This window comes from Electrophorus electricus, chromosome 5, assembly GCF_013358815.1.
Source record: "Electrophorus electricus isolate fEleEle1 chromosome 5, fEleEle1.pri, whole genome shotgun sequence".
Taxonomy (NCBI): Eukaryota; Metazoa; Chordata; class Actinopteri; order Gymnotiformes; family Gymnotidae; genus Electrophorus; species Electrophorus electricus.
This window is the reverse complement of record NC_049539.1, coordinates 11911489-11935411: the sequence shown is the minus strand read 5'-3', so window position 1 is coordinate 11935411 and position 23923 is coordinate 11911489. Positions and strand designations below refer to the sequence as shown.

The 23923-nt window shown below is 36.3% G+C and overlaps 1 protein-coding gene across 3 annotated transcripts; it reads left to right on the top strand.

The window, feature by feature from the left end:
* The first annotated feature begins 524 nt into the window (after positions 1–524).
* On the top strand, positions 525–12864 carry gabpb2b (GA binding protein transcription factor subunit beta 2b). Of its 3 annotated transcripts, XM_027001190.2 has the most exons (8): positions 525–742; positions 6149–6256; positions 6382–6549; positions 6773–6967; positions 7921–8071; positions 10423–10587; positions 10677–10795; positions 11059–12864. In XM_027001190.2, exons 2-8 carry the CDS (start codon positions 6149–6151, stop codon positions 11410–11412), a joined length of 1260 nt encoding a protein of 419 aa, XP_026856991.2. In that variant the 5' UTR covers positions 525–742; the 3' UTR covers positions 11413–12864. The 3 variants fall into 3 exon arrangements, with proteins under 3 accessions (XP_026856991.2, XP_026856992.2, XP_026856993.2); XM_027001191.2 differs by lacking the exon at positions 6773–6967; XM_027001192.2 differs by lacking the exon at positions 525–742 and having other exon boundaries at positions 6206–6256; positions 6352–6549.
* The last annotated feature ends 11059 nt before the right edge of the window (positions 12865–23923 follow it).

Sequence of the window (23923 nt, the reverse complement as noted above, 5' to 3'; positions counted from 1 at the left end):
CTGTACAATTTTCACTGTGCCCAGTGATCTACATTATGAATAAATTATTTGACACTTTGAAAGGTGCAATGAAGGGTGCTCCTTTAACTCACCTAATGGAGTAAGAAGAACAAGGTGCCCAGGGGGCACATATACTGGAACACTATAAGACGTTCTCAATAAGAGCAAATGCTGGAAAAGTAAATGTAAACAATGGTTGCAATGCATTTTACAATGGTTACAATTTGATTTTAAACATGTAAACATACTCAGTGCAGCACACAAACACTGCAAAACAAACAAAACAAACACACAGGACATATTCATAGCTGGAGTGTCTAAACCTGGTTTATGTTTGTGAAGTTTTGCCAAGCTGACATTTTGTCCAGAACCATGGCTAAAAAAGACATGTATTGTGAGACAGAACAATAAGGGAAACCGACACCAATATACTTCAATAATTAAGGAGGGAGACGATCTGTAGTTGTACGTAGCACTGGTTGCATGTAGGTGGTAGTATGAGCTTGCTTTTTTTCAACCCGCCATATACAAGAAGAAGAACTTTACTGCGCCATCTTTCATATGTAATTGTAACAAAGTTTATGCAATGTATTTGAAAGTCTTGTAAACCCATCTGATTGAGCTTGGTGAAGAGCATATACGTATTTAAGAAAAAAACATTTAAATTAATGCTTTTACGTGCCAAACCTTGCACAAATTTTGGTGCGGACGTCGATTTCGGGACAGCACTTTAGCCATTAAGGTAAGCAACTGGACTTTTTAGCTAGTTCTAAAGTTAATCCTATCTATATAGCGTTAGTTAGCTAAATAGGTTAACCTAGGTTATCTAGACAGCGCTTAACTAATCTAGCTATTCATCTAACAGTCAACTCGCTGTCTTAGATAATTTACGAGCTATAATCGACAATCTGCACTCAACTTTGTCGTTTGCTTCCAGAGACTAGTATCTTATGGCTCTACTTATTTGTAGCTGGCTAGCTACTATGCTCATTTGACGTTAGTGACCATGTTGCATTTGAGAAGATGTCTGTTTAATCGACGTGAAATATTTGTAAATTAGCTGGCTAGCTGTTACGCATTGCAACTATATAAAGTTGGATAATTAAAGTTAGCTCTCTTAGCTACGAAGCTTGGCAACTTCGTACTTGGCTTTGAGTTGCGAAAAGTTAGCAAGCCATCAGAGTAGGCGTAATTCAAGACACGGGCAATACAATCTGTAATGCCTTTAGCTAATATTTAGAACAGCACTTTGCTGTTTTACGCTGCAACACCGTGGGAAGTCCTGTCTTAACCACGGAATCAGCACTGCACACGTTTTATACCGACATAGCATCAACAACTACATACATTTTAATAAATCTGAGTTGTTTTTGTGTTTATTTATTGTGTTGCAGTGACATTGGTGGGTTTCCGGTTTACTTCGGAACATTTATCAAACGTGCGAGAATGTATAAAACTAACTAACGCTAACTATAATTCCCCAAAAATCAATGTTACACTTTTTAATTAGAATATTTAAGTAAAAATGTGTTGCACCCTTTCTCGTGGCTAACAGGTTGAAACCCCGCCCCTGACAGTAGCTAAAGATTCAGACGAGCGCTACTTCACACAAATAATCTTTCACAACTTAAAATGGTTTATTTTCATTTGTTTTGAACAGACAGTACTGGAAGTTAGTTTGTTACACCTAGTGTTGTAAAGTCCCCTCTGAGGTAGTCGGTGCAGTCTGTAGTGAATTAAGCAGTAAAATGTAAGGAGTGAATGTGCGTTATCACACAGGTCATATTTTTTTATGTAGGGCTGTTTTTTTTTAGGGGGCGGGGGGGTAGCATAGGTCAGCTACAAAACTGAAATGCATCTCTTATGTTATTAAAGTACAAAATAAGTAGAATAATAATTTTATTTTTCCACTTAGGCTATATTGTAGCATGGCTTTGGCTATGTCTGCTTTCGCATCTCAATAACAATGCTGCCTCTCCTGTGGGAGACTGGGGTTCAATTCTCTGTCTTTCCAAATGCGCCATGCTATACCAATAAGAATCCTTGGGCAAGACTTGTAACCCTACATTTCCCTTCTTCTGCAACATGATTGAAATTCTAAGTCTCACATGCTAAGAGCAAATGCCTAAAGCACAAATGTAAAATTTAAATGCTTAGTACATCTCAGTGATGTTGAATACATGTTCGTATATTCATGAGTTTCCACACATATACAACACCAACACACCATTCTTGTCCATCACTCCCTGTCATAGTTCACTGGGCACCTGAAATTTTCCCAGGCAACTGATCTGAAAGATGCAGGTGGGTCTTTTAGCTCCTGTGTCATTTGCATTCGCAATACTGTGACTGACTCAGATATCAGTAATCTTGAGCCATGTTTAGCTTGGCATGTTGGTAATGGATTACAGCGTAAGGTTTTGGGTGGAAGTCATGTTTGTGAAATTTATATTCATCAGTCTTCACACATAGGCCACCGCATATTCTCTGTACGTCTGAATACACCGAACCGTATAGTGTGTACCATGACTGTTCAAGACAAATATATGTATCATTACACCCTTCTTACTACTAACCAAAAACATTTTTATTCGGCAGTACTTGTCAATACATGACTTTGCTCTGCCATGATGGAAGGAAATAAATGAGCTGAGATGTATGGGATAAATACAATATACATTTTTTTGCCTGCGAACTTAATTCAAAATTGTGCAAAGTTATGTAAGGTGCAGTTGTGTAAACATGAGGGTTCCATATTGTAGGCTGTGTGAAGTACTATGTCAGTGATAATGGTTCTATTTATTTATTTATTTATTTTTGATGGACTGTGGTGATGTCAGGGGAGGCTGGTAATTCAGCAGCAATATAGTATAGAATATTCTGGTTCAGTTACCTGTTGGCTTTGAGTGCCTATTTGCAGATGGCCACCTCTTGGGTACAACTATAGAATTTGTGAACTTGTTTCTGACTGCAGGACTTGGATGTGCTAGCTGCGTATATTTTGGATGAGGGAATATTCAATAACTGCAGTGGTAGCAGCATGGATGTGGTGGTAAAAATTTTAATGCAACAGCAATGTGACATTATTGTGTGCATCAATTCAGTTTGATTTCATTTGTATAGTACTGGACTAAACCTCTAATGAAGACAAACACAGCAGTAGCAAGTACAAACCTCTCCTGAGATGAAAAGTAGAATAAGCAATAAAAGAAAACAGAGTAACAAAGGGAACCAATCTTTAGCTGATACTAAGATTGTATATTTTGAAATTAACCTAATACGTGAGTTACAGTTTATTAACCTAATACGTGAGTTACAGTTTGAAGGCATTCAGTTCTTTGTCATGGCACATGTCCATCATGTGGGGGAAAAAACGTCCACTGGTTCTGTCTCAAATTATCCATCTAGAATGTTTTAATAAATAAATGTTTCTTATAATCTAACTTTTTTCCTTAGAGGCTGTGTCTAGATTTAATACTTAGTTGATGGCACCCAAAAGCACAACATTGAAAGGCAAATTTCAATGCAAGGCAAATGTTGTGCATCAGGGGTTGTTGTAGGGTTATACCCCCTAAAATTAGTCAACTTTCTGATCAATCATAGCATTCTTGGTTTACTAAGATTTTATCAACTTATGTTTGTTTTTTATATAATTCCTACGTACATATGTATTTTTACAAATTGAACCTGTTGTTATTTTACCAGATAAGAAGTTTGGACCATATTGATTCCTGGGTTACATGACTTCAGATTCACCTGTAATGGCTTGTTCACTGTGGCTTCTTTACCACAGCATTGTAGCACTCTTCTGTGTAGAGGTGTGCCCCATGTGCCAAACACATTTCCTAATAAGTCATGCCTGAGGTTTGCCTACAGGTTCTCATCATATTTTTTATTTTTTTACTTAGTTTAAATTACTCAGTTGGAAGGTTGTTACTGTGGTGGTCCTATTACATGCACAGTTCACGTTCCATCGTGCCATTGATTTTACAACTGTAAAATCAAGCATTGTCAAACACTATAGTTCCATTTTAAATGATCATTAATGTTGAAAAATTATCATTCCTATTACCAATCTGAAGTGACACACATATATACAATTTTGAATTTTGTAAGTTCTCTTTACAAAATTCTCTTGACAAGCAGGGACATTATGTAGTGTGAATGTATGAGAGATATATATTTTACAGATTGTGAGCTATATATTTTACATATATATATATATATATACACACACACACACACACACATACATACATACATACATGTATGTATGTATATGTATGTATGTATGTGTGTGTGTGTGTGTGTGTGTGTGTGTGTGTGTCTATGTATATGTATGTATATATATATATATATATATATGTATACACACACACACATATACATACATATATATATATATATATATATATATATATATGTATGTATATGTGTGTGTGTGTATATGTATGTGTGTATATGTATATGTGTGTGTGTGTGTATATATATATATATATATATATATATATATATAATGTATATGTGTGTTGGCTTTGAGTACAAGTCCTCAGCTATGCCTAGTATTTTCACCGCATCAACAAACTTCACTCAACTTGCATACTTCTCCAGACTTCTTTGGCAGCAAGTGATTTTAGATTATTGTAGAGCAGACCAATTTGTACTTGTCAACTGTTCAATAGATACGATCTATTAATGCCAGTGAAATCAAAGCTTTCATTGGGATAAAGTAGGTCAGGGGGTAGTGAAAATGCCTGTAGTGGAAAACTCCTAGGTAATAGACAAAAGACATGATAATGTAGCTGATATTAGCCTGACACTCAAGCAATTCAAATGTTTATCCCAGATGTTCCACTTCCAAGGTAACATCATCTTTGTTTCCAGTGAAGATCACCTGTTTAAAAGAAGGCCTGTGCTTAACCACATGAGGAGCAAGTGCGTGGTGACTAAAAGTGAGCACTAGTTCTCCATTGAGTAAATGGCAAATGCCTACAAAGGCAAAAATGCTGGAAATCTCTAGCAAAATACCAAACTCCAGAAATGGGGATGTAAGATGGTTGTGCAAGCTGGGGTGTCTGGTTTTGTGTATGACTTCACAGGGAAGTCTACCTTTGATGGTGCTATATATATTCCAAAGAGCCTGGGTTGTGTGTCACTGTTCTGGGGTTGTGAAAAACTATCAAAAACACCCTTGAATGCGCTGTCTGCTTTGACAGCTTCATGTCTCTGAAGCTGATAACCTAAGGGAGGTTACAGGGCTCAGAGGACCATTCTTTAAAAGTGGAAGAAGCATCTGCGAGTTTCGCTTTAACAGTCATTATCGTCATACACGGTAGAACAGAATACCACTGCTGACTGACACACCTTTAATGGGTGTGGGCTAGGGTACTGCCAGGCAGCTCAAACCTAGAGAGGCACAACCAAGGGTTAAGGGCCTTGCTCAGGGGCTTAACAGCAGCAATGGCAGGGCTTGAACCAGCAACCTCCCAAACACAAATCAAGTACCTTAAACCCACTGAGCCACCACTGCCCTCGCATTGATAGTGATGCATAATCTTGCTGTGGCCAGATGAGCATAAAACAAAAGTCACCTTGATAACCTCCAGTGCTGCAGATAACCCCCTTGAAGTAAAACTCTTCTCAAATGAGGAAAAAGAAAGATTGTGACTGAGTTACAGCACTCATATGGGAAGAGTTAATTTGACCGACATTATGATTGCCCTGTATTGCACTCTGGCCCAGCTTCGCCAGTGGTTTCTGAGCATATTTTGGCAGTTGATCAACATTGCTGTCAACGGTGATTGACCTTCAGTTTTAAAGATGCAAGTGCCTCCCAGTCATTATTTTACTTCCCTGCAAGTTTGCTAACCTTTGTTCACACTGCCCTTATCTCAGATTTATAAGTTTTGAAGAAGTGATAGTCTTGTAAAGTGGTAACAGACATAAATAATAGAAAACTGTTTAAAGTACCTGTACATTTAATGAAGTTTATACTTGGTGCTAGTGTATCAATAATGTTTTGTTTTATAAAGTGTTCTAAAGTTTTATAAAGTACTGTACATTTGTTTAAAGTGGTGCTTTTCTTTTCTGTGACTGTCATTATAGTACTGCAGTGGCTGTTTTCAGTGTATATTCCCTATTGTATTAGATGTCACTTGTGGACTTGGGCAAGCATTTGCTAGAGGCTGCGCGTAAAGGCCAGGATGATGAGGTTCGGTCCCTTATGACAAATGGTGCACCTTTTACTACAGACTGGGTAAGTTAGTCTTACTGAAGTATAGTAAGTGGTTCTTCGTACTATAAATCTGTTTAGTCACTGAAAATTTATTGTGATTTTCTTAATTTTTTAAGTTAAAATAGGACAATTTGTAATATTTATAGCTGGGGACATCGCCGTTGCATTTAGCAGCCCAGTTTGGACATTACTCCACTGCTGAGGTGCTCCTCCGAGCAGGTGTCAGCAGAGATGCTCGCACTAAAGTTGACCGCACCCCGCTGCACATGGCAGCTGCAGAGGGACACTCTAGTATTGTGGAACTTCTACTGAAGGTAATAGTACATGTGCACGAAACACCAGATTCCTGTTTTTAAGTGAAGTAGAGTAGGATATCCTCTTAAAAGCTGTAGGTTTCTGTTTAGTTCTGTTGTGTGCAATAGTTGCACATTTTGACTAAATTTTGAATTAGTTGTAAATGCTATTAATACATTTGAATTGTGCTTGAAAATACACAGAAGTATCCTTTTTTATCTAATTTGTTATTGTTGGTAATAGAATGGAGCAGATATTAATGCCAAGGATATGCTGAAAATGACTGCCCTACACTGGGCTACAGAGCATGGCCACAGGAATGTAGCAGAGCTGCTCATTAAGTACGGTGCTGATACCCATGCCCTCAGCAAGTTTGACAAAACACCCTTCAGTATTGCCATCGACAGAGGCAATACGGACCTAATGCTCTTACTCCAGGTGAAATGTAATATAAAGTGTTACCATGATGTTTGTTAGAGCATTGTCTGATTAGAGATCTTTTTTCATTCCTTTCTTATACTCACTCTTATCATTTACTTTAGTTTCTCTCACTTAATATTTGCATTTTTGCTTGTCTATTGTGTTTTTCTGTGTGCGCAACTATGCATGTTTGACTGAAGTCATTTGTTTTGTTGTTTTATCTTTTAAATACAACAAAAACATTTTTCTACAACTAAGAAAAATGTGTCACTGTATGCCGTTGGACACTTTCTATAAATGATTGGGTATACATGATGAGGTATAAGCTTTAAAGTCTTTCATTATGCCAGTTTTTAAAACTGATTTTTGAAAATGACTTGACATCAACATGTATGTGGAAAAAAAATAATTTAAAGCCAGTTAACTGAACTAGGTTGTGATTTTCATTTTTCTTGACTCACAACAGAACATTGGTACAGTTGTTTTATGCAAGTGTCCATGAGTATGTGTTCATCAAAGCTAGAAAACCATAACTAGTCTATATGGAAATGCTGATGGTGATTGTAACATAATAGTTATTTTCTATGGCAAAAAAATGGGTCCTAGTCTGTACCCTGTAAATAATTTTGACAGAAGCTGATGCTGAAGGTGATATTTGTTGGTGAGTGTAGTTACTAAAACAATTGGTAAGTGCTTTCTTGGAAACCACATCACCTTAATGTATACTCTACTGGGAGATTTGAATATGAGCCTTTGAAGGCTTTAAACATTAATTCTTTGTCCCATATTTCACTGTTCTAGCCCATTTCACATCAGTTGCTCAAGTAATTACCAAGTACTTGAGTTCATCTAGACAAGTGTCCAAATGGCCAACAGTATTGCAGTGAATCCTTAAACTTTCTTTTAAATAATGAAATTGGACAACTCTTGATTCTCTTTTTAATATTTGTTTGTGGTTTACATTTTCATAGGAGGGAATGCAGAATCAGGTGAATATGAACCATGATGAGAACCTATTTAGTGACACACCAACACCTACTGCCAATCCCCAGTTCATCATCTCATCGTCAGGAGTGGTCAATCTCTCTGATATTGTCCTCACCAACTCTAAAACCATCTTAGGTAAGCTGGGTATGCTATATCCTGTCCATGCACCTGCGGTTTTATGCTAATCTTTGAACGATTTGTACTTGTTCACTAACACTAGTTATCTGAAATTGAATACATAGCACAATGATCATTCAGGATTTAAACTGAAATAGACACTTGGGACAAGACATCCATTCACATCCAGGCTTATTGGCCATCATTTAGGTTCCATTTGAACTCATCTTATACAGAAGAAAATGTCAAAAAAAAAAAAATTGCCTTTGATTTTCTGGGTATATGTCTGTTGATTCTGGAGATTTATTTTCACTCCTACTCTACATTTCCTGATTCACCAGGGTCTTGTCTAATAAATCGAACACTTATACATATACATGAGCATATACATGAAATGACTAAGTAGCTTCACAGAATTTTCCACTAGGTGTCCTAGACATCTCCAAAGTGTCTAAAAACCTCTATAGATGCACATCAGTCACTATACATTGAGTTTGCATGTTTCTTTTTGCTAAAACGTCACAGTAAATTACTTTAGTAAGTTCCACAACAATATTAGCTTCATAGTGTAATTGTTAGGGGAAAATACTGTAGCTAATACTGTAAATGCTGGGGAAAATACTGTACATGCTGTAATACTGTAAAGAAGTAGTATACTTTCTCATTTATACTTAACATTTTGTAGCAGGATTATAAATTTTTCCAGCAGTGAATGGAAACATACAGTGATTTGTGTTGTAAACATCGTAGCTAGTCCACGCTAGAAGCACCCAAATAACTCAGCATAAACTTCAGCTAAAATGAGCCGCTTCCTTTCCACGATGTCCAAAAGTATTGGTGGTAAAATCATTCTTATGGCTGCATGAGTTTCGCCAAACAGCATCAAACGCATGTGCTACACTTTATCTGCTTACAGCATGGAAGCGCTGATTGACAGTACGCAGACCTCCTCCTGCACCAACGCCCCAAACTGGCAGACTCAAATAATTCAGTTGATTGCATTGAATATTCTTAGAGTACACTACATTTATCAACACAACATTTCTTAGGACTAATACAAGTACCTGCTTACCGATTTTCAGCCATCTACATGCATCCGTTCGCCAGAAATACTACACTGGTAAATTTCCACAACAATCGTGCCTGTCCTTTTAAATAGCCTTTTAAAACATGCATCCGGTATAATAGAATTTTTCCCAGAAAATTCAGTTACCATCAAAGCAACTGCGTGTTCCTAATGGTATATAGAATGTTAACAAACTGGCCCCCAATTCCGGCCAACCCCAATTTCAGCCAGTTTGTCGTATTGCGTAATTATCTTTTCTCTCTTGGCCAATTCCTTTGAGGAAAATCAAAATACGCAAGTTCCTGCCTTAGAAGGCCATTTAAACTTTATTTTAGTAAAAGATCACACCTAAAAACAATATTTAAATATTGTAATTCTGCATGTACAAAACTGCATGGAACGCACAAATCATTTCTATTCTGCAATGGATTTATAGTCAGTAACTGTTCTCTCACAAAGTCTTGGATACTAATCCAGACACGTATATCACGTATATTAAAACATTAATTGGAGCAAGTAAAGTGCTTTCATTTATTTACAGTTATCTTTGGTTGCCGATGTTTGGTACAGGTGGCTGATTCTGAGGGTATATACTGATTTTGGGGGTAAAGTTATTTAATTGTGTGCTCACTTCTTTGTGCGAAAACACTTGTTCGGGTTCCATCGTAATCTAACACAAAATACACAAGCCTTTATATACCTCAATGCACGTTACTCACGTAAAACTGTTCATAGATAGCGCATCAGACCCCCCCCCCCCCCCTTCTATTTTCTATAGATTTCCATTGGCCATTGAAGCACCATTGTCTTGGAGTGACAGAAAATCATGCCGAAGGGGGAAGGGGAGGGGGTGACTATTATTTACTTCCCAAGTATTTCCAGGGCAAGCTGCATGATTGGCAGCTTTTTCATCAAATAGAGGACGCTTAGGCGAAAACGTAGAGCCCTCACTTGCCTTATTTGGTTATTTAATGATCATGTAGCTTACTGACACTGGTTTAAAAGTATATACAATTGTGAAAATGTGAAAGGCAGGAAAGTATGAACCCCTCACAGAAATACATTGCCAATTTACAGAATTCATGCCAGGGTAAAAAAGAAAACTGCAAGATTTCACTAAACTCTTACTAACAATTAACTTAAGCACTGCAAATAGCTCACATACTAGGTATTCTTAGGTAAAAATCACTTTAGCTTGAATGTCAGTACTTTTTTGCTGTTATGTTGTTGAAATGGATACATCATCCATGCCTACGGTCTTGTAGCTAATAAAAACCTGTAACTAAATGAGTGTCTGTTACAGGTGAGCCAGAGGGTGTTATAACAGCCGACCCAGTGGACTCAGGCATTCAGCATCTAGTAAAGGAGGATGGCCAGAGTGTCATCACCATAGTAACCAACCAGCAGCACAACCCACAACCTGGAAATCTAGGGCAGAAGTTCTTTGTCACTATGCAAGGGCAACAAAGTCAGTATGAGAATTTAACTATAGTATTGTTTTAATTGTAATTTGAATATGTTGTAACATTTCAGGTCTTTTGTTTATTGAATCTTTAGTAGTTGCTGTATCGACTGATCAGATTGAAGAGGAAATTGTAACTGAGGATCATACACTGCCTTCATCTCGAAAAAGGAAACTTGAACCAAGTGTGAACCACACAGATCCCACACATAAGGTTTGCTGGAAACAAGTTATGTTTTGTAGAGTCAACACATTTTTTAACTGAAAAATTAGATTAATCAGTCCCTTTTAAGTGGTCCCGTGATGCAAGGAAGGAAAGTATTTAAAAAATAGACAAAAATTTGATTCATCTTGCTGTGTCATTATTATATCTGAAAGGGCCTTAAGTTAGCAAAGATAGTGGCCACAACGTTTACATTGCTCTTGGCATTTCTCCACATGCTCATTGAGTTCGAATTCCTGTACATTTATTTGCAGGGCCTGGATGACAGAGATACTAGGACAAAGCTGGAGCAGCAGCTAAAGGAGGCTAATAGGAAGGCCCAGGAGTACAGGCAGCAGCTCCTGAGGAAGGAGCAGGAGGCTGAGCACTACAGACTGAGACTGGCGGCCATGTCCAATGGTCAGGACAACAGTACAAGTATAGAAACTCAAGAAGAGGTTGTGGTGCAAGAAGAGGAAGAGGAAGAAATTGTAAGCGGAGAGGAAGTTGTTGTGCTGCCAGAAGGGGCAATCATCATTAAGGCAGATGAACTTGACTGTACAGATGGAGAAGCACTAACACTGGTGGATTCTACAGCCATAACACCCACTTCTGAAGCCACTCCATAATTTCAAATACAGGCACAATAACTTAAGGAGGACACCTTCATGTGTTTGATCTACCTGATGTGTCAGATTTATTTATTCAAGCTCACAATGTTTATTTCTTGTATTTAGAGGTTTTGGAGCTTTCTTTCTGGACAGCAGCATGCTGTATTGTGGAATATTCTAAGGGAGAGTTGTCATCCATCCTTTTGGAAATCTACATTCCAGTAAACTTCAGTTTTCTTCTACAGCTCATACATCAAGTTGGTGTCTTCAGAAAACCATGAGGAGCAGGTTGTTGACCATTTCTGTAGGCTTATTGACTGAATAATGCCTAAACATGTAAATAATTTTCTTGTTCTCAGTGGGAATGAGGAGTTTCCACACAGTTCTATACATAAGTTTTTTTTAAATGAGAGCTCAGTGTCTTTGAACTACATACTGTGTATGTATAGCTATATGATGACTAGAGATGCATTTCTCTCACATTGTTCATTACCAGTGGGTGTAATAACTGATTTCCTATCCTTCTGTATATATGGCCACTTCTTTCTTAAAATACACTGGGTGAGATTATTAAGGGAAGCAGTAGAAATTTGTGTAAATTCTGTAAATTTACACATTTATTTTTTTACCCTTTCACTGCTTCCAGTTGGTTGTATTTTTTTTTTATAGCATTACATGTAACCTTAATTATATCTGTGTGACATGTGTAACATTAATTGTTATATTAATTTGTGATCTGGTGCCAAATTGTTAAAATAGACAAAATTTATACAGTACTTATTTAAAATCCACTAATATACTGTCAAACTGTTTCTTGTTCAATTAACCAATACTGGACCTCAAGTAACTTGCATACTTGTACATTGACAACTCAAAGCATATCAGAGGTCCACTTCAGCAGTCTTCACTACTTTTAAATTTGTGTTGTTCTTTAAATTTTATCATTCATGTATGTACTGTGCATGAGTGGGAAGAGATTGTAATGATTTTAAAAATTTCATTAGAATTACTTTTGTAATAATTACATCATTGTTACAAATTATTAAGTTAAAATGGATAAATGCAAGAATAATATGATTTGCTGATTATGCCCAATTTACCTAATGGGAGGGAGGAGTATGAAGTTGTTCTAATCTTTATTTTGCACCTGCCTTTTTAGTTGCTTTGGTCTGTTGGTTACACTACTCACTAAGTTTAATGTTCTTGTTTTAAAGTCACAATCTGAAGTGCTGAGCAAAATCTGTGAAAACTGATAACATATGAGGAAGAGTATTTAAGGGGTTTTAAGTTGCTAAGACTTTGAGCACCTTTTATGTTTTAAATTTAAAGTGTGAGAATATTGTGTAGTGTTATATGGTATAGGGATATAAGAGGGTAATTAAGGTTCAAATAGTATAATGTGAATGGAAAAACTCTACCACTAACAGCTCCCCAGTAGTATGTAATAGTATTAAAAGTCTTTAAAAGTGACTGCCTTTGTCATGTGTTTGTGTCTTTTTCATTCACCAGCCTTGTAATCTTGCATTGCATCTTAGCTTTAGCTTCTTCTTTATTACATATGTATGTGCATATGAGAAATATGTTTTGTTGCCAGAAGGCAGCCTACCATAGGTTAAAATTGTGATCCCAGTGTCATGTTTACACAAGTAGTAAGTCTAATGGTCACATAGCAATTGTTGTTACTATAATTTATTTTTTACACTTTGCACTTGTATGTGCAATAACAGTGGCAAAGCTGCACAAATATGCAGTGTACATCTTCCTAATCTAGGTTGTGATCTGTGAATGTGCATTATAACCTTAAACTCCCAAAAGGTACTTAAACAGTTGCAAATGTCTTAGTTGTAAAATGACATGTTTAAAATGTAATGGACAGGAGCATGGTTCAGACAGTTGGATCCTGTATAACATGAGACAATAAGGATAGATTAACTGTTTCAACCTATACCTTATAGAACCGGTTTCCCATAAATGATAATCATGCATAGCACAAGGCCCCAACAGATCCCAGTGGAATTACACTGGAATGTTTAAGCCTTGAAAAACCCTATGAAATCACCAATTAAAAAAGGAAACAATTGTCAAGTTACAAACGTTTTCTTATCAGGTGTTCTTTATTATTTGTACAGAAGTAATTGCTTGGTATGTACTGTGGCAAATGCAAGTAGTTAAAAAAAATGAAATCACCTAGTTTGATTTCTTGAAGTATTGAAACACATCACAATCATTTAATCTAGGGCAGGCCTACTGCAATTCTCCAAGATCGCTTGCATCTTATTTGGTGGAAGATGCTTCTCTTATAGCTCAAATACTGTGGAATAGTATTATGGTATAGTATTAGAAATGCAAATATTAAGAGCATCAGTTCTATATGTTTCCTTAAATCTGAATTAAAGATCTTGTTTGGCCTGGTCAGTGGTTGTTGGGCTTTTAGTTGGCTTTTATTTTGTTAGTTTAATTTATTTCATGAATTCTCATTCTCTTTGACACTACCAATCAAAATAAATACAGCCCCATCTATTTTTTTATTTCCTTTCTAAGATACTTGGAAAAGGTGGTACATATGTCCAGTATTAATGAGTCTTTTCATCTTTTCTGATGTTTTTGCTTCTCTAACAGCACAGAAAATATCATATATAACCTATCATTTAAATAATGTTGAATTTATTTAAATCAGATTAGCAGACTATTGACTTTTTCTTAAAAATGGGTCAGGAGTGACCAGGTAATCAGCTCTTACCTTAACAGATGAGGTCTTCCCCCTTTACAGTAGAATATCTACATCCATCTTTAATTTGTTGTGCATTTGTGAAATATTACAGTTATGTGCAATATAGTAGCAGTGTGTAATAATAGCAACTGAGAAAAAGCTCAGTCCTCATAATAGCATTTATTTCCATATACACAGACACTGGGAGCACTGCACATTCAATTCCAAATGAAAATGAATGAAATCAATTTTTAAACTGAAAAATGAAGAAAAAAGAATAATGGGCTGTTCAAAAAAATAGCAGTGTCTTCATTTTAATTTACAAACTCGAATATTTACAGTATAAACTGAAAGTTGTTTACAGATTTAGCTTTTCTGTTGATCACTGAACAAATATTTAATTGTATACATTTTTTTTCTGTTACTGCTTTAAATCTGTGTAGCATGGAGTCAGTTAACATCTGTCACCTTTGAACAGGTATTCCGGCCCAAGATGACTGGTCTGCATTCTAGAGTTCTTCTGCATTCCTGGGTTTTGCATCAAAAACAGCATTTTTGATGTCACTCCACAAATTCTCAATTGGATTGAGGTCTAGGGATTGGGCTGGCCACTTCATAACAATCTTGTTGGTCTGGAATCAGGATGCTGCCCGCTTGCTGGTGTGTTTGGGGTCGTTGTCCTGCTGAAACACCAATTTCAATTTCTTCTATTCAAACTGGTCCATGGTGCCTGGTATGCGATAAATGGGTCTGACTCCAAAGTATGAGAAACATCCCCAAACTATTATGCTTGCACCTCCATGTTTTACAGTCTTCACAGTGTACTGTGGCTTGAATTCAGTGTTTATGGGTCATCTCACAAACTGTATGTGGCATTTAAACCCAATAAGAACAATCTTGCTCTCATCTGTCCAAAGAATGTTGCACCACTTCTCTTTAGGCCAGTCAATGTGTTATTTGGCAAACTGTAACCTTTTCAACACATCTTTTTTTCAGCAATGGTACTTTATGAAGGTTTCTTGCAAATAGTCTGGCTTGACATAAGTATCTTCTGATTGTTGCAGTATTCACAGGTAACTGAAGATCTTCTTTGATTTCTCTGGAGCTGATCATTGGATGCTTCTTTGCCATTCTTGTTATTCAATGATCTACGCAGATGGTAGTATTTCTTTTCCTACCACGTGTTTTTGGGTTTTGTTTGCCATTTTAAAGCATTTGAAATCATTTTAGCTGAGCAGCCAATTATTTTCTACACTTCTTTATATGTTTTCCCCTCTCCAAAAAACTGCTTTTTACTCACTGAGCAAGGGCTAAAACCAGTAGGTACAACATTTGCTGCCCTCCTTCTTTAAATAAGGGCCATAATTGACACCTGTTTCTTCATAGAATGAATGACCTCACTAATTGAATTCCACACTGCTATTAATTTGAACATGCCCTTTCATTAAATGAGTCAATTATACCCAATTAGCAGCGTGCATGTCATGACTGTTGATTCTGTTGGTTGCCCATTACTCGGCTACACCTAGTCATGAATTTTTTCCCATGTTTTGTTATCTTTTCTACCAAAATCAGTAATTAAATACATTAGTGATGTTAGACTGCTATTATTTTGCACATAATTGTATTTGTTGAAAAGATTGTTTGTGAAACATGAAGCATATATTTGCATATGGTGATTTACAGGAACTTTTCAGTTAAAGATTGTCATGTGTGTTTGCAGAACATAGTTTAAATATTTATTTAGGTTTAGCATGAGACCCTTTAGGCCATTATTCAAACTTGCCTCTCACACACACCATCATACTCTCACACACTGTCACAGCTCTTACACAATCATACTTTCTCACACTCATTATCGGGCTCTCATACACACTGTCATACTCTTAGGCATTATTGATGGTGAATGAGCAAGACTGTGATAGTGTATGTTTAAAAATACAGACAGTTGTCTTTTAAATGAGTAGTTTCTGATTCGCTTCAGTCAGATATGTCCCTCCTCCATGTGCAGTTAATTTCCTAACAAGGGGAAATCCCTTTAGGCCACATTAAATGAAACCAAGAGCTCAGACTTAGATTAATGAGGCTATTGTCAGGGTCATTAATTCTTCCCACAGTTCAATAAACGATGCATCTCCTCATCAGCTACTGCATTGGTTGTTGGTTGTTGCCGCTGTCACAGTGTTTGCCATAGTTTTGATGTCATTAGGTGAATCTAGTATGTTTCTTAAGAGGCATAGGCAGATTGTTTGTGTCCTGTTATTTCCTATCGAGGCATGGGGAGATTCACCACGAACAAAGAAAAATTTAAAACCACCTAAGGTATTTCTTGCAGTTTCATACATTGTTTTTAAATCTGGTTCATTTAAGACAATAAATGAAGCATAATGTAGATTAACATAACACTACTAACTGGTTTGTATATGATTTCCAGTAAAACAAAATTAGAAGTAGTTACCTGTCCTGTCACAAGTAAATGTAATTTAGAAAATGGAACAAGAGAGGCAAAATACGTTTTCATGCCTAAAAGAACAGAATGATGGAACTGCAAGTTTACGTTAAACTAACTAGACATTACTTGAACTGGTTACTCAATTGGACATCATAAGATGTACAGTCAATACTTTAAGTGATTGATTATGCCCAAAATGCTTCAAAATGTATGCCACTATGACAGACAAATACATTTAATGGCGATAATCACATTTTGGCAAGAAAGTGTCAAAAGAAATATTTTAACATCTTAGGATTTTGGGAAGAGACTTTTAAGAACTGGAGGTAAGCATGATGGTGGTTTAAGGAAGGTTTCTCACATTTCAATCTGTGAATCACGATTTCTGGGTACAAAAAGGGAGAGGGGGGGATTGCCAGAGAGAGAGAGTTAGGTTTTGGCCAAGTCATAAAACCTGCCATTGTTTGAGTTAATTCTGGTAATTTTATTATTGCTAGACTTAATGGCACATGTTCATTGTGAGATGTTCTAAGAGGAGAAAAGTTAACCTTAAGAAAAAGATATCTCAGAAAAAGGTCAAATATTTCCATTACATGTACATAAAGTGGCAGGGGGAAAGACAATGGATTTGTTTTGTGTGTTTATGAATTTACATGACACATCAGCAGTGTACCTCAGAACCATTAGGTGTTTTGGCCTTTTGAACACTATACATCTAGGCCAGATATTTGTTCTGTTATTTCCAATTAAAGTGTGAGGTTTGTCATTTCCCTAACATCTGTAGTTTTATATTATTATTGTTACTGTTTTTAGTTTTCAATTCACAGATTTTTTTCTGCTTTCAAAGGTCTGCTGTCTAGGTGAGCTGACATTTATTGGTAGATTTGGCCACTATGTTAACATTTTGCATTAGTTTCCATGATCATGGTTTTTAAGTAATTTTGCTTCCTTCCCTATGGTTATATTCTATTGTTTCTAGATACCTCATGGTGAAGCTATGGGTATTTGGGCTAGGGCTAGAGTAATGACTAAGTTTACAGCTAGAATGTTGGCAAGGTTTAAGGTCACGGTTAGGCTTTTTTTGGCCAGGGGTGGGATGATGCTTACATTTAGGGCCAGGGAATGGGGGAAGGTTAGGTTTAGGGTGAGGGGCTAGGTCCTCCAATGGCTTTTCCTGGTGAAGATCTTGTTGTGGATGTCGATGCCTTCCAGAGCCCTCAGAACTGGAGTCCAAGTCCTAAGATAGCCTTTTGTTAAAACCACCCATTTAGGCCTAAGAGAAGTTTCACTTTAATTTTCTGAATCAGTATTTTCCCCCATTGACTTTTTTACATAATTATCCAATTAAAGTTATGAGCCAATGCATAACCATTTTTGCTGAGCCTTATTTCTAATAATTTTAACAATACTTCATCCAGCCTGTTCCTATCTGGGTTCTGGATGAAACATTGTCTGTTAGCCTGGAATCCGTTTTGTCTCTGTTGGTATATAAATCATTATCAATAGGAAGTAACAGGCTATCCTGTTCTAATGCTATGACATTTTGTTTAAAATCCTGTGCCTTTTTATCAAGCTAGTATTTAGCTACTGAATCGGTTTTGCCAGATGTTTTGCATGAGGCACAATGGAGCATTGCATAATTGTGGATCTAGGCTCTTTTAGAAATAGTCTACTACATACTGTATACTGCAGATTGTATTTAGTATATACTGGATACTGGTCCATGTAGTAGTATGCAGTATAGCATCCAGTATGTGACAAACACAAACTATACTATGAAGTCACGTGAACGTATGAAGGTTCCGCCCACTAGGGAAAGATTTCCCACCACTGTTGCATGACAGGATGCAGTAAACCATGAAGATAGCTCTGGTCATGTACTGGAATATTTGGTGGTCATAGTATGTCATCCTGGTGTCTTTCGCATACTGGAAAAAATTATTTTTGTCGCATCCCACATGGCATATTGATTTGGGACCCAATCAGTACACGAGTAGTATGTAGTAGGCTATTTCGAGCACAGCATTAGTTATATGGATTTAACAAAGCTTTGTTGCAAAGAATTTTCAATTTGTGATTTTTAATAATTGAGTTTCTTCAGGAATCGATCTTGGACATCCTGTTGTATCTGCTTGTTCCTGCCTAACAGAAATTATTTCGTAGTTTCATGAGTACTTTTTTGTTCAGTTGTTCAGTCCTTACATACATATGTTAGAGAGAACATTTTCTACAAATATTTATTAAACTTGGTTTGAGAGCTTTAAAGTATTCTCTAGTTGCAAGACCCCAGAAGAACCCTCCTACAGATATTCTCTTAAGACTGTCGGAACGTGTGTTATCTCTAAACTGCTTAGCCTTTGACTCTATTTACTACTCACACATAGGAGCAGTTAGTTTGGGTACTAAAATGGGACTGTCCTATGCAAAACTATTTGTTGAGAGATTTTTTGGAAAATATACTGGAGTTCTACCTTAGTATTCTTAAGATACACTGATGACATTTCTGGTTCTGCTGCATATATATTTGAAGAATTACAACTGTTTATTTTTTCCTTCTCCAGGTTACACCCAGGCTTGGAATATACATGGAGTATAATACATCCTGGCAGGAGGACAACATTTTAGGATTTTTCCAAAAAGCTTCTGGTTTAAAATCATATACAGACTCTCACTCTTATTTGCAGTACTCTTTACATTATAAGGGCTGCAAAAACTCCATACCTAAATCAAAGCTCTTAAGTGCATTTACAGTGAGAATTATGACTTTTTATGGATATGGTATTTTCATAACTGAATATCCTAAGAAAGTAATAGACTGATACCTTTGTTCATGTTTTTCCAGTTCAAAGAATCTGTGTACTGACCTATAAACAATCTACTGCTAAGACAACAAGAATTTCTTTGGTGCTCACTTATCATCCTACTAATAAAACAGTAGCTAATATTATACTTAAATACTTCAGAATTCTCCATCGTACATCTCCTACAAACAAGTAGGAGTAATCAAATACAAACAAGAAAGGGACATCAAAGGCATGCTATCAAGAGTAAGAACATCAAAGACATGCCATCATAGACATCAAGAGTAAGATAAATGACCAGTTGAATAATAACCGTGGGAAAGTAGCCTGCAACCACTTTTGATGGGCTATATGTACATTTATTAACACAGCCACTAAAATAACTAGCACAAAAAGATCAACTGTTTTCACCCATTCCTCCTCTTTCATTACTACAGGAGTTGTCTACTGTATTTCTTGCAAGAGATGTAATCAGTTTTACACTTTTGGACCATCAGAAATAAGGATGGAGGATTCCAGTGGCAAGGCATTTTAAAGGTACAGTAGGTAAACAATATAAAATAACTATAAAATATGCTAAAACTGTTACACTGTTCTGACATTATTACACACACACACACACACACACACACACACTCATATATAATCTATGGGGGAAAAAAACAGGATGGCAGTTTCTGTTATCAAACTAATATATAAGTACTTATTTTAGTGTGTTTTATTACCCAACACACATAGGGGAGGGGCTTTGGAGGTGAGATTGGAGTGCAGCGCAGAGGGAGGACAAGGAGAAACTCAAAGAAAACATTTTTTTTTTTAGAACCCCATACAATTAATGTTTTAAACATCTTTTTTCTAACAAACTGGTTTGACCTCCTAGAACTTCAGAAGCATTGCTTACACAACTTATGAAAGACCTCAGTCTGTAATTTTGTCTCTACAGCTTTTGTAATAATAATAATAATAATAATAAGGCAATAATTATTATTATTATATCCCCCTAATATTTATGTGCACCCTATTTATTTAGGTTTTTCAATAGGAATTGAAATTGCTCACCTTAAACAGTGAAGGGGTAAATGTGTGAACTGTTTTAACTTCTACTGCTCTCTCTTGGTACATTAATGTGTGTTTGGCTGGAATCTCCTGTTTCATGTACATGCATATCAGAATTCGGCAATGAGGTTCTGTATGAGTTTGATCACTTACTGTTTTACCAAGAATTCTTTGAAGATTCCTTTGCTTTCAAAGCACGTAGCGCCCATAGATCATACACTAGACGATGACCCAGTTGACCTTGTAACAATGTTCTTCAGAAGAACTGACTGTAGCTCACTATACCAACTATGTAAAAATAAAAATAAAAAGCAACATAACTGCACTAATGTGGAGTGCTGCTGCCTTAGAAATATGTGAATCGAGTTTATTTACATGAAATACATAAGCAAATCAGGAAATTAAGGTTCATTCTAACAAATATGCAAAACCAGAAAAAACTATTGACAGTCAGCCAAATTTTTCTAAAGAGGAGAATTATCAGTTATACATTAAAATAGTGGTTGACCTTTTGTGGTTAAACTGCTGTACTCTACACCCACACTTTCATAGTAAGAAAATATGTATAAAATAATTTACATTTTTACACAAAGATGCATAAAATGAGCTTCTGAATTTTTATGAGGTGCCTGGACAATTGAGCAGCAGGATTCTAAAGGATTCTAGAGGCTAGACTTCAAATTTAGCAATGCACAGTCAATAACAAGCTTAAAATGCCACACCAGATTAACCCCAGAAAGAAGGCTTCTAGGTTCCCACACAGCTGGAGGCTGAATATTTACAACTGCTTTGTTTGTACTGCTCAACAGATATACTCTTGCATTCACTCTTAAAAATATTATTTTTTTTCAGTGTAGTTTAAACATTGAATGTGGTGTTTTTAGAGTTACATACAATACAAAATTATTAACTTTATGTAAGATTCTAAGAAATAGGCAATTAATTAGTTCATCACTCAGTTAACTGTATGTGTAATAAAGTAAGTGGAATATGTAAGTAGTCAAAATACACTACCCTTTTCATAGGTAGCAGTTTATCAAAGGTTATTTTACATAGCAATTGTACTGACATTTTAATTCAGTATTGGAGTATTAATCAAATTTAAGTATTAAAGATAAAAGTGAAAATAGATAGCCTATGCAGAACAATATACCACAGGGAGAAACTAAAACACACAATAAACAAAGAGACATCAAAAATAACACCAGTCACTCCCAAGATCAGCAGAACATAGCTCTCAGCACAGTGGGTCACACACATGCTCTGCAACCCCACCTTCACCTGAGTATCTCCATCTGACAGAAACCTTAGATACACACTGTAAATGGCATACTGTATGATGCTTACATACTGATCATTCTCAAAAGTATTACGCAGTAGGTGGCGGGCATGAATGTCTTCATTATTCCATATATACAGTTGTGCTCATAAGTTTACATTCCCTGGCAGAATTTGTGATTTTTTAAATATTTTTTCAGAGAATAATAATGATAATACAACAACTTTTATTCATGTTTAGTTGTTGGGTCAAGCCATTTATTATCAAACAATTGTTTTTGCCATTTTTTAAATCATAATGACAATAGAAACTACCCAAATGACCCTCATCAAAAGTTTACATACCCTGGCATGATAACATACACACAAGTTGACACACAGGTTTAAATGGATACTAAAGGTAACCATCCTGTGATCTGTTCGCTTGTCAATCAGTGTGTGTGTATAAAGAGTCCGTAAGTTACTGGGCTCCAGACAGACCTCTGCATGAGACATGGGGAAAGTAAAAGAATTATCAAAGTATCTGCAGGAGAAGATAGTTGAACTTTATAAAACAGGAAAAGGATATAAAAAGATATCCAAGGAATTGAGAATGCCAATCAGCAGTGTTCCAACTCTAATTAAGAAGTGGAAAATGAGGGATTCTTTTGAAACCAAGCCAAAGTCATGTAGACCAACAAAAATTTCAGCTACAACTGCCAGGAAAATTGTTCAGGATGTAAAGAAAAACCCACAAATAATGTCAGCTGACATACAGGACTCTCTGAAAAAAAGTGGTGTGGCTGTTTCAAGTTGCACAATAAGGAGGCACTTGAAGAAAAATGGGCTGCATGGTCGAGTCGGCAGAAGAAAGCCCTTACTACGGCAATGCCACAAAGCAGCCCACTTATATGCCAAACAGCAGAGAGACAAGCCTCAAGATTTCTGTAACAGTTATTTGGAGTGATGAGACCAAAATTGAACTTTTTGGCCACAACCGTAAACGCTACATTTGGAGAGGAGTCAACAAGGCCTATAATGAAAAGTACACCATCCCTACTGTAAAACACGGATCGCTGATGTTTTTGGGGATGTGTGAGCTACACAGGCACAGGGAACTTGGTTAAAATTGATGGCAGGATAAATGCAGCATTTTATCATAAAATACTTGAGGAAAATTTGCATTCATCAGCCCGGAAGCTGCGCATGGGACGCACTTGGATGTTTCAACATGACAATGATCCAAAACACAAGGCCAAGTCAACCTGTCATTGGCTACAGCAGAAAAAAGTGATGGTTCTGGAGTGGCCATCTCAGTCTCCTGACCTCAATATCACTGAGCCACTTTGGGGAGATCTCCAATGTGCAGTTCATGCAAGACAGCCCAAGAATTTACAGGAACTGGAAGCATTTTGCCAAGAAGAATGCACAGCTTTACTATCTAGGAAAATAAAGTGCCTCATCCACAACTACCACAAAAGACTTCAAGCTGTCATTGATGTTAAAGGAGGCAATACACAGTATTAAGGACTAGGGTATGTACACTTTTGATCAGAGTCATTTGGGTAGTTTCTGTTGTCATTATGATTTTAAAAATGGCAATAACAATTGTTTGATTATAAATGGCTTGACCCAACCACTAAACATGAATAAAAGAAAAGTTGTATTATCATTATTATTCTCTGAAAAATTCTCTTAAAAATCACAAATTCTGCCAAGGTATATAAACTTATGAGCATAACTGTATCTTGTTGAATTATACTACTCAAGAACTCCTGTAGCTCACCTGGTAGAGCAGGTGCTACTAATACCCAGGTCATGGGTTTCACTCCTGGAAACATGTTTTGTCATACTGACAAATGCAAAAATCCCTCTGTGATATGATATGAATGTCTATCAAATGTAAAATCAAGATTTTACAACACACAATATCAGCTATCAGAGGTATCAGCTGTCAAAAAGTCAAAAGGGCCTGTAAGCAGTTGTGGTGTGATGTGTTTTCATGTAAGTAAAGAAAAAAAAAAGCTTACATTAACTGATGGATAACAAGAAAATGGTCATTCCAGTAAAAAAAAAAACATGCCAGTATTTCACTGAATGTTGTCAGGTCAATTATGATACGTTGTTGCATTTAATAAAAACATTAAATGCAATTATTAGAACAATTTACTGTACTAAAAAAATTGTAACTGAATTTATTTTACTCAGTTATTTTTTGGTATCTTCTCAATGTAATGAGACGATGTCAATTTG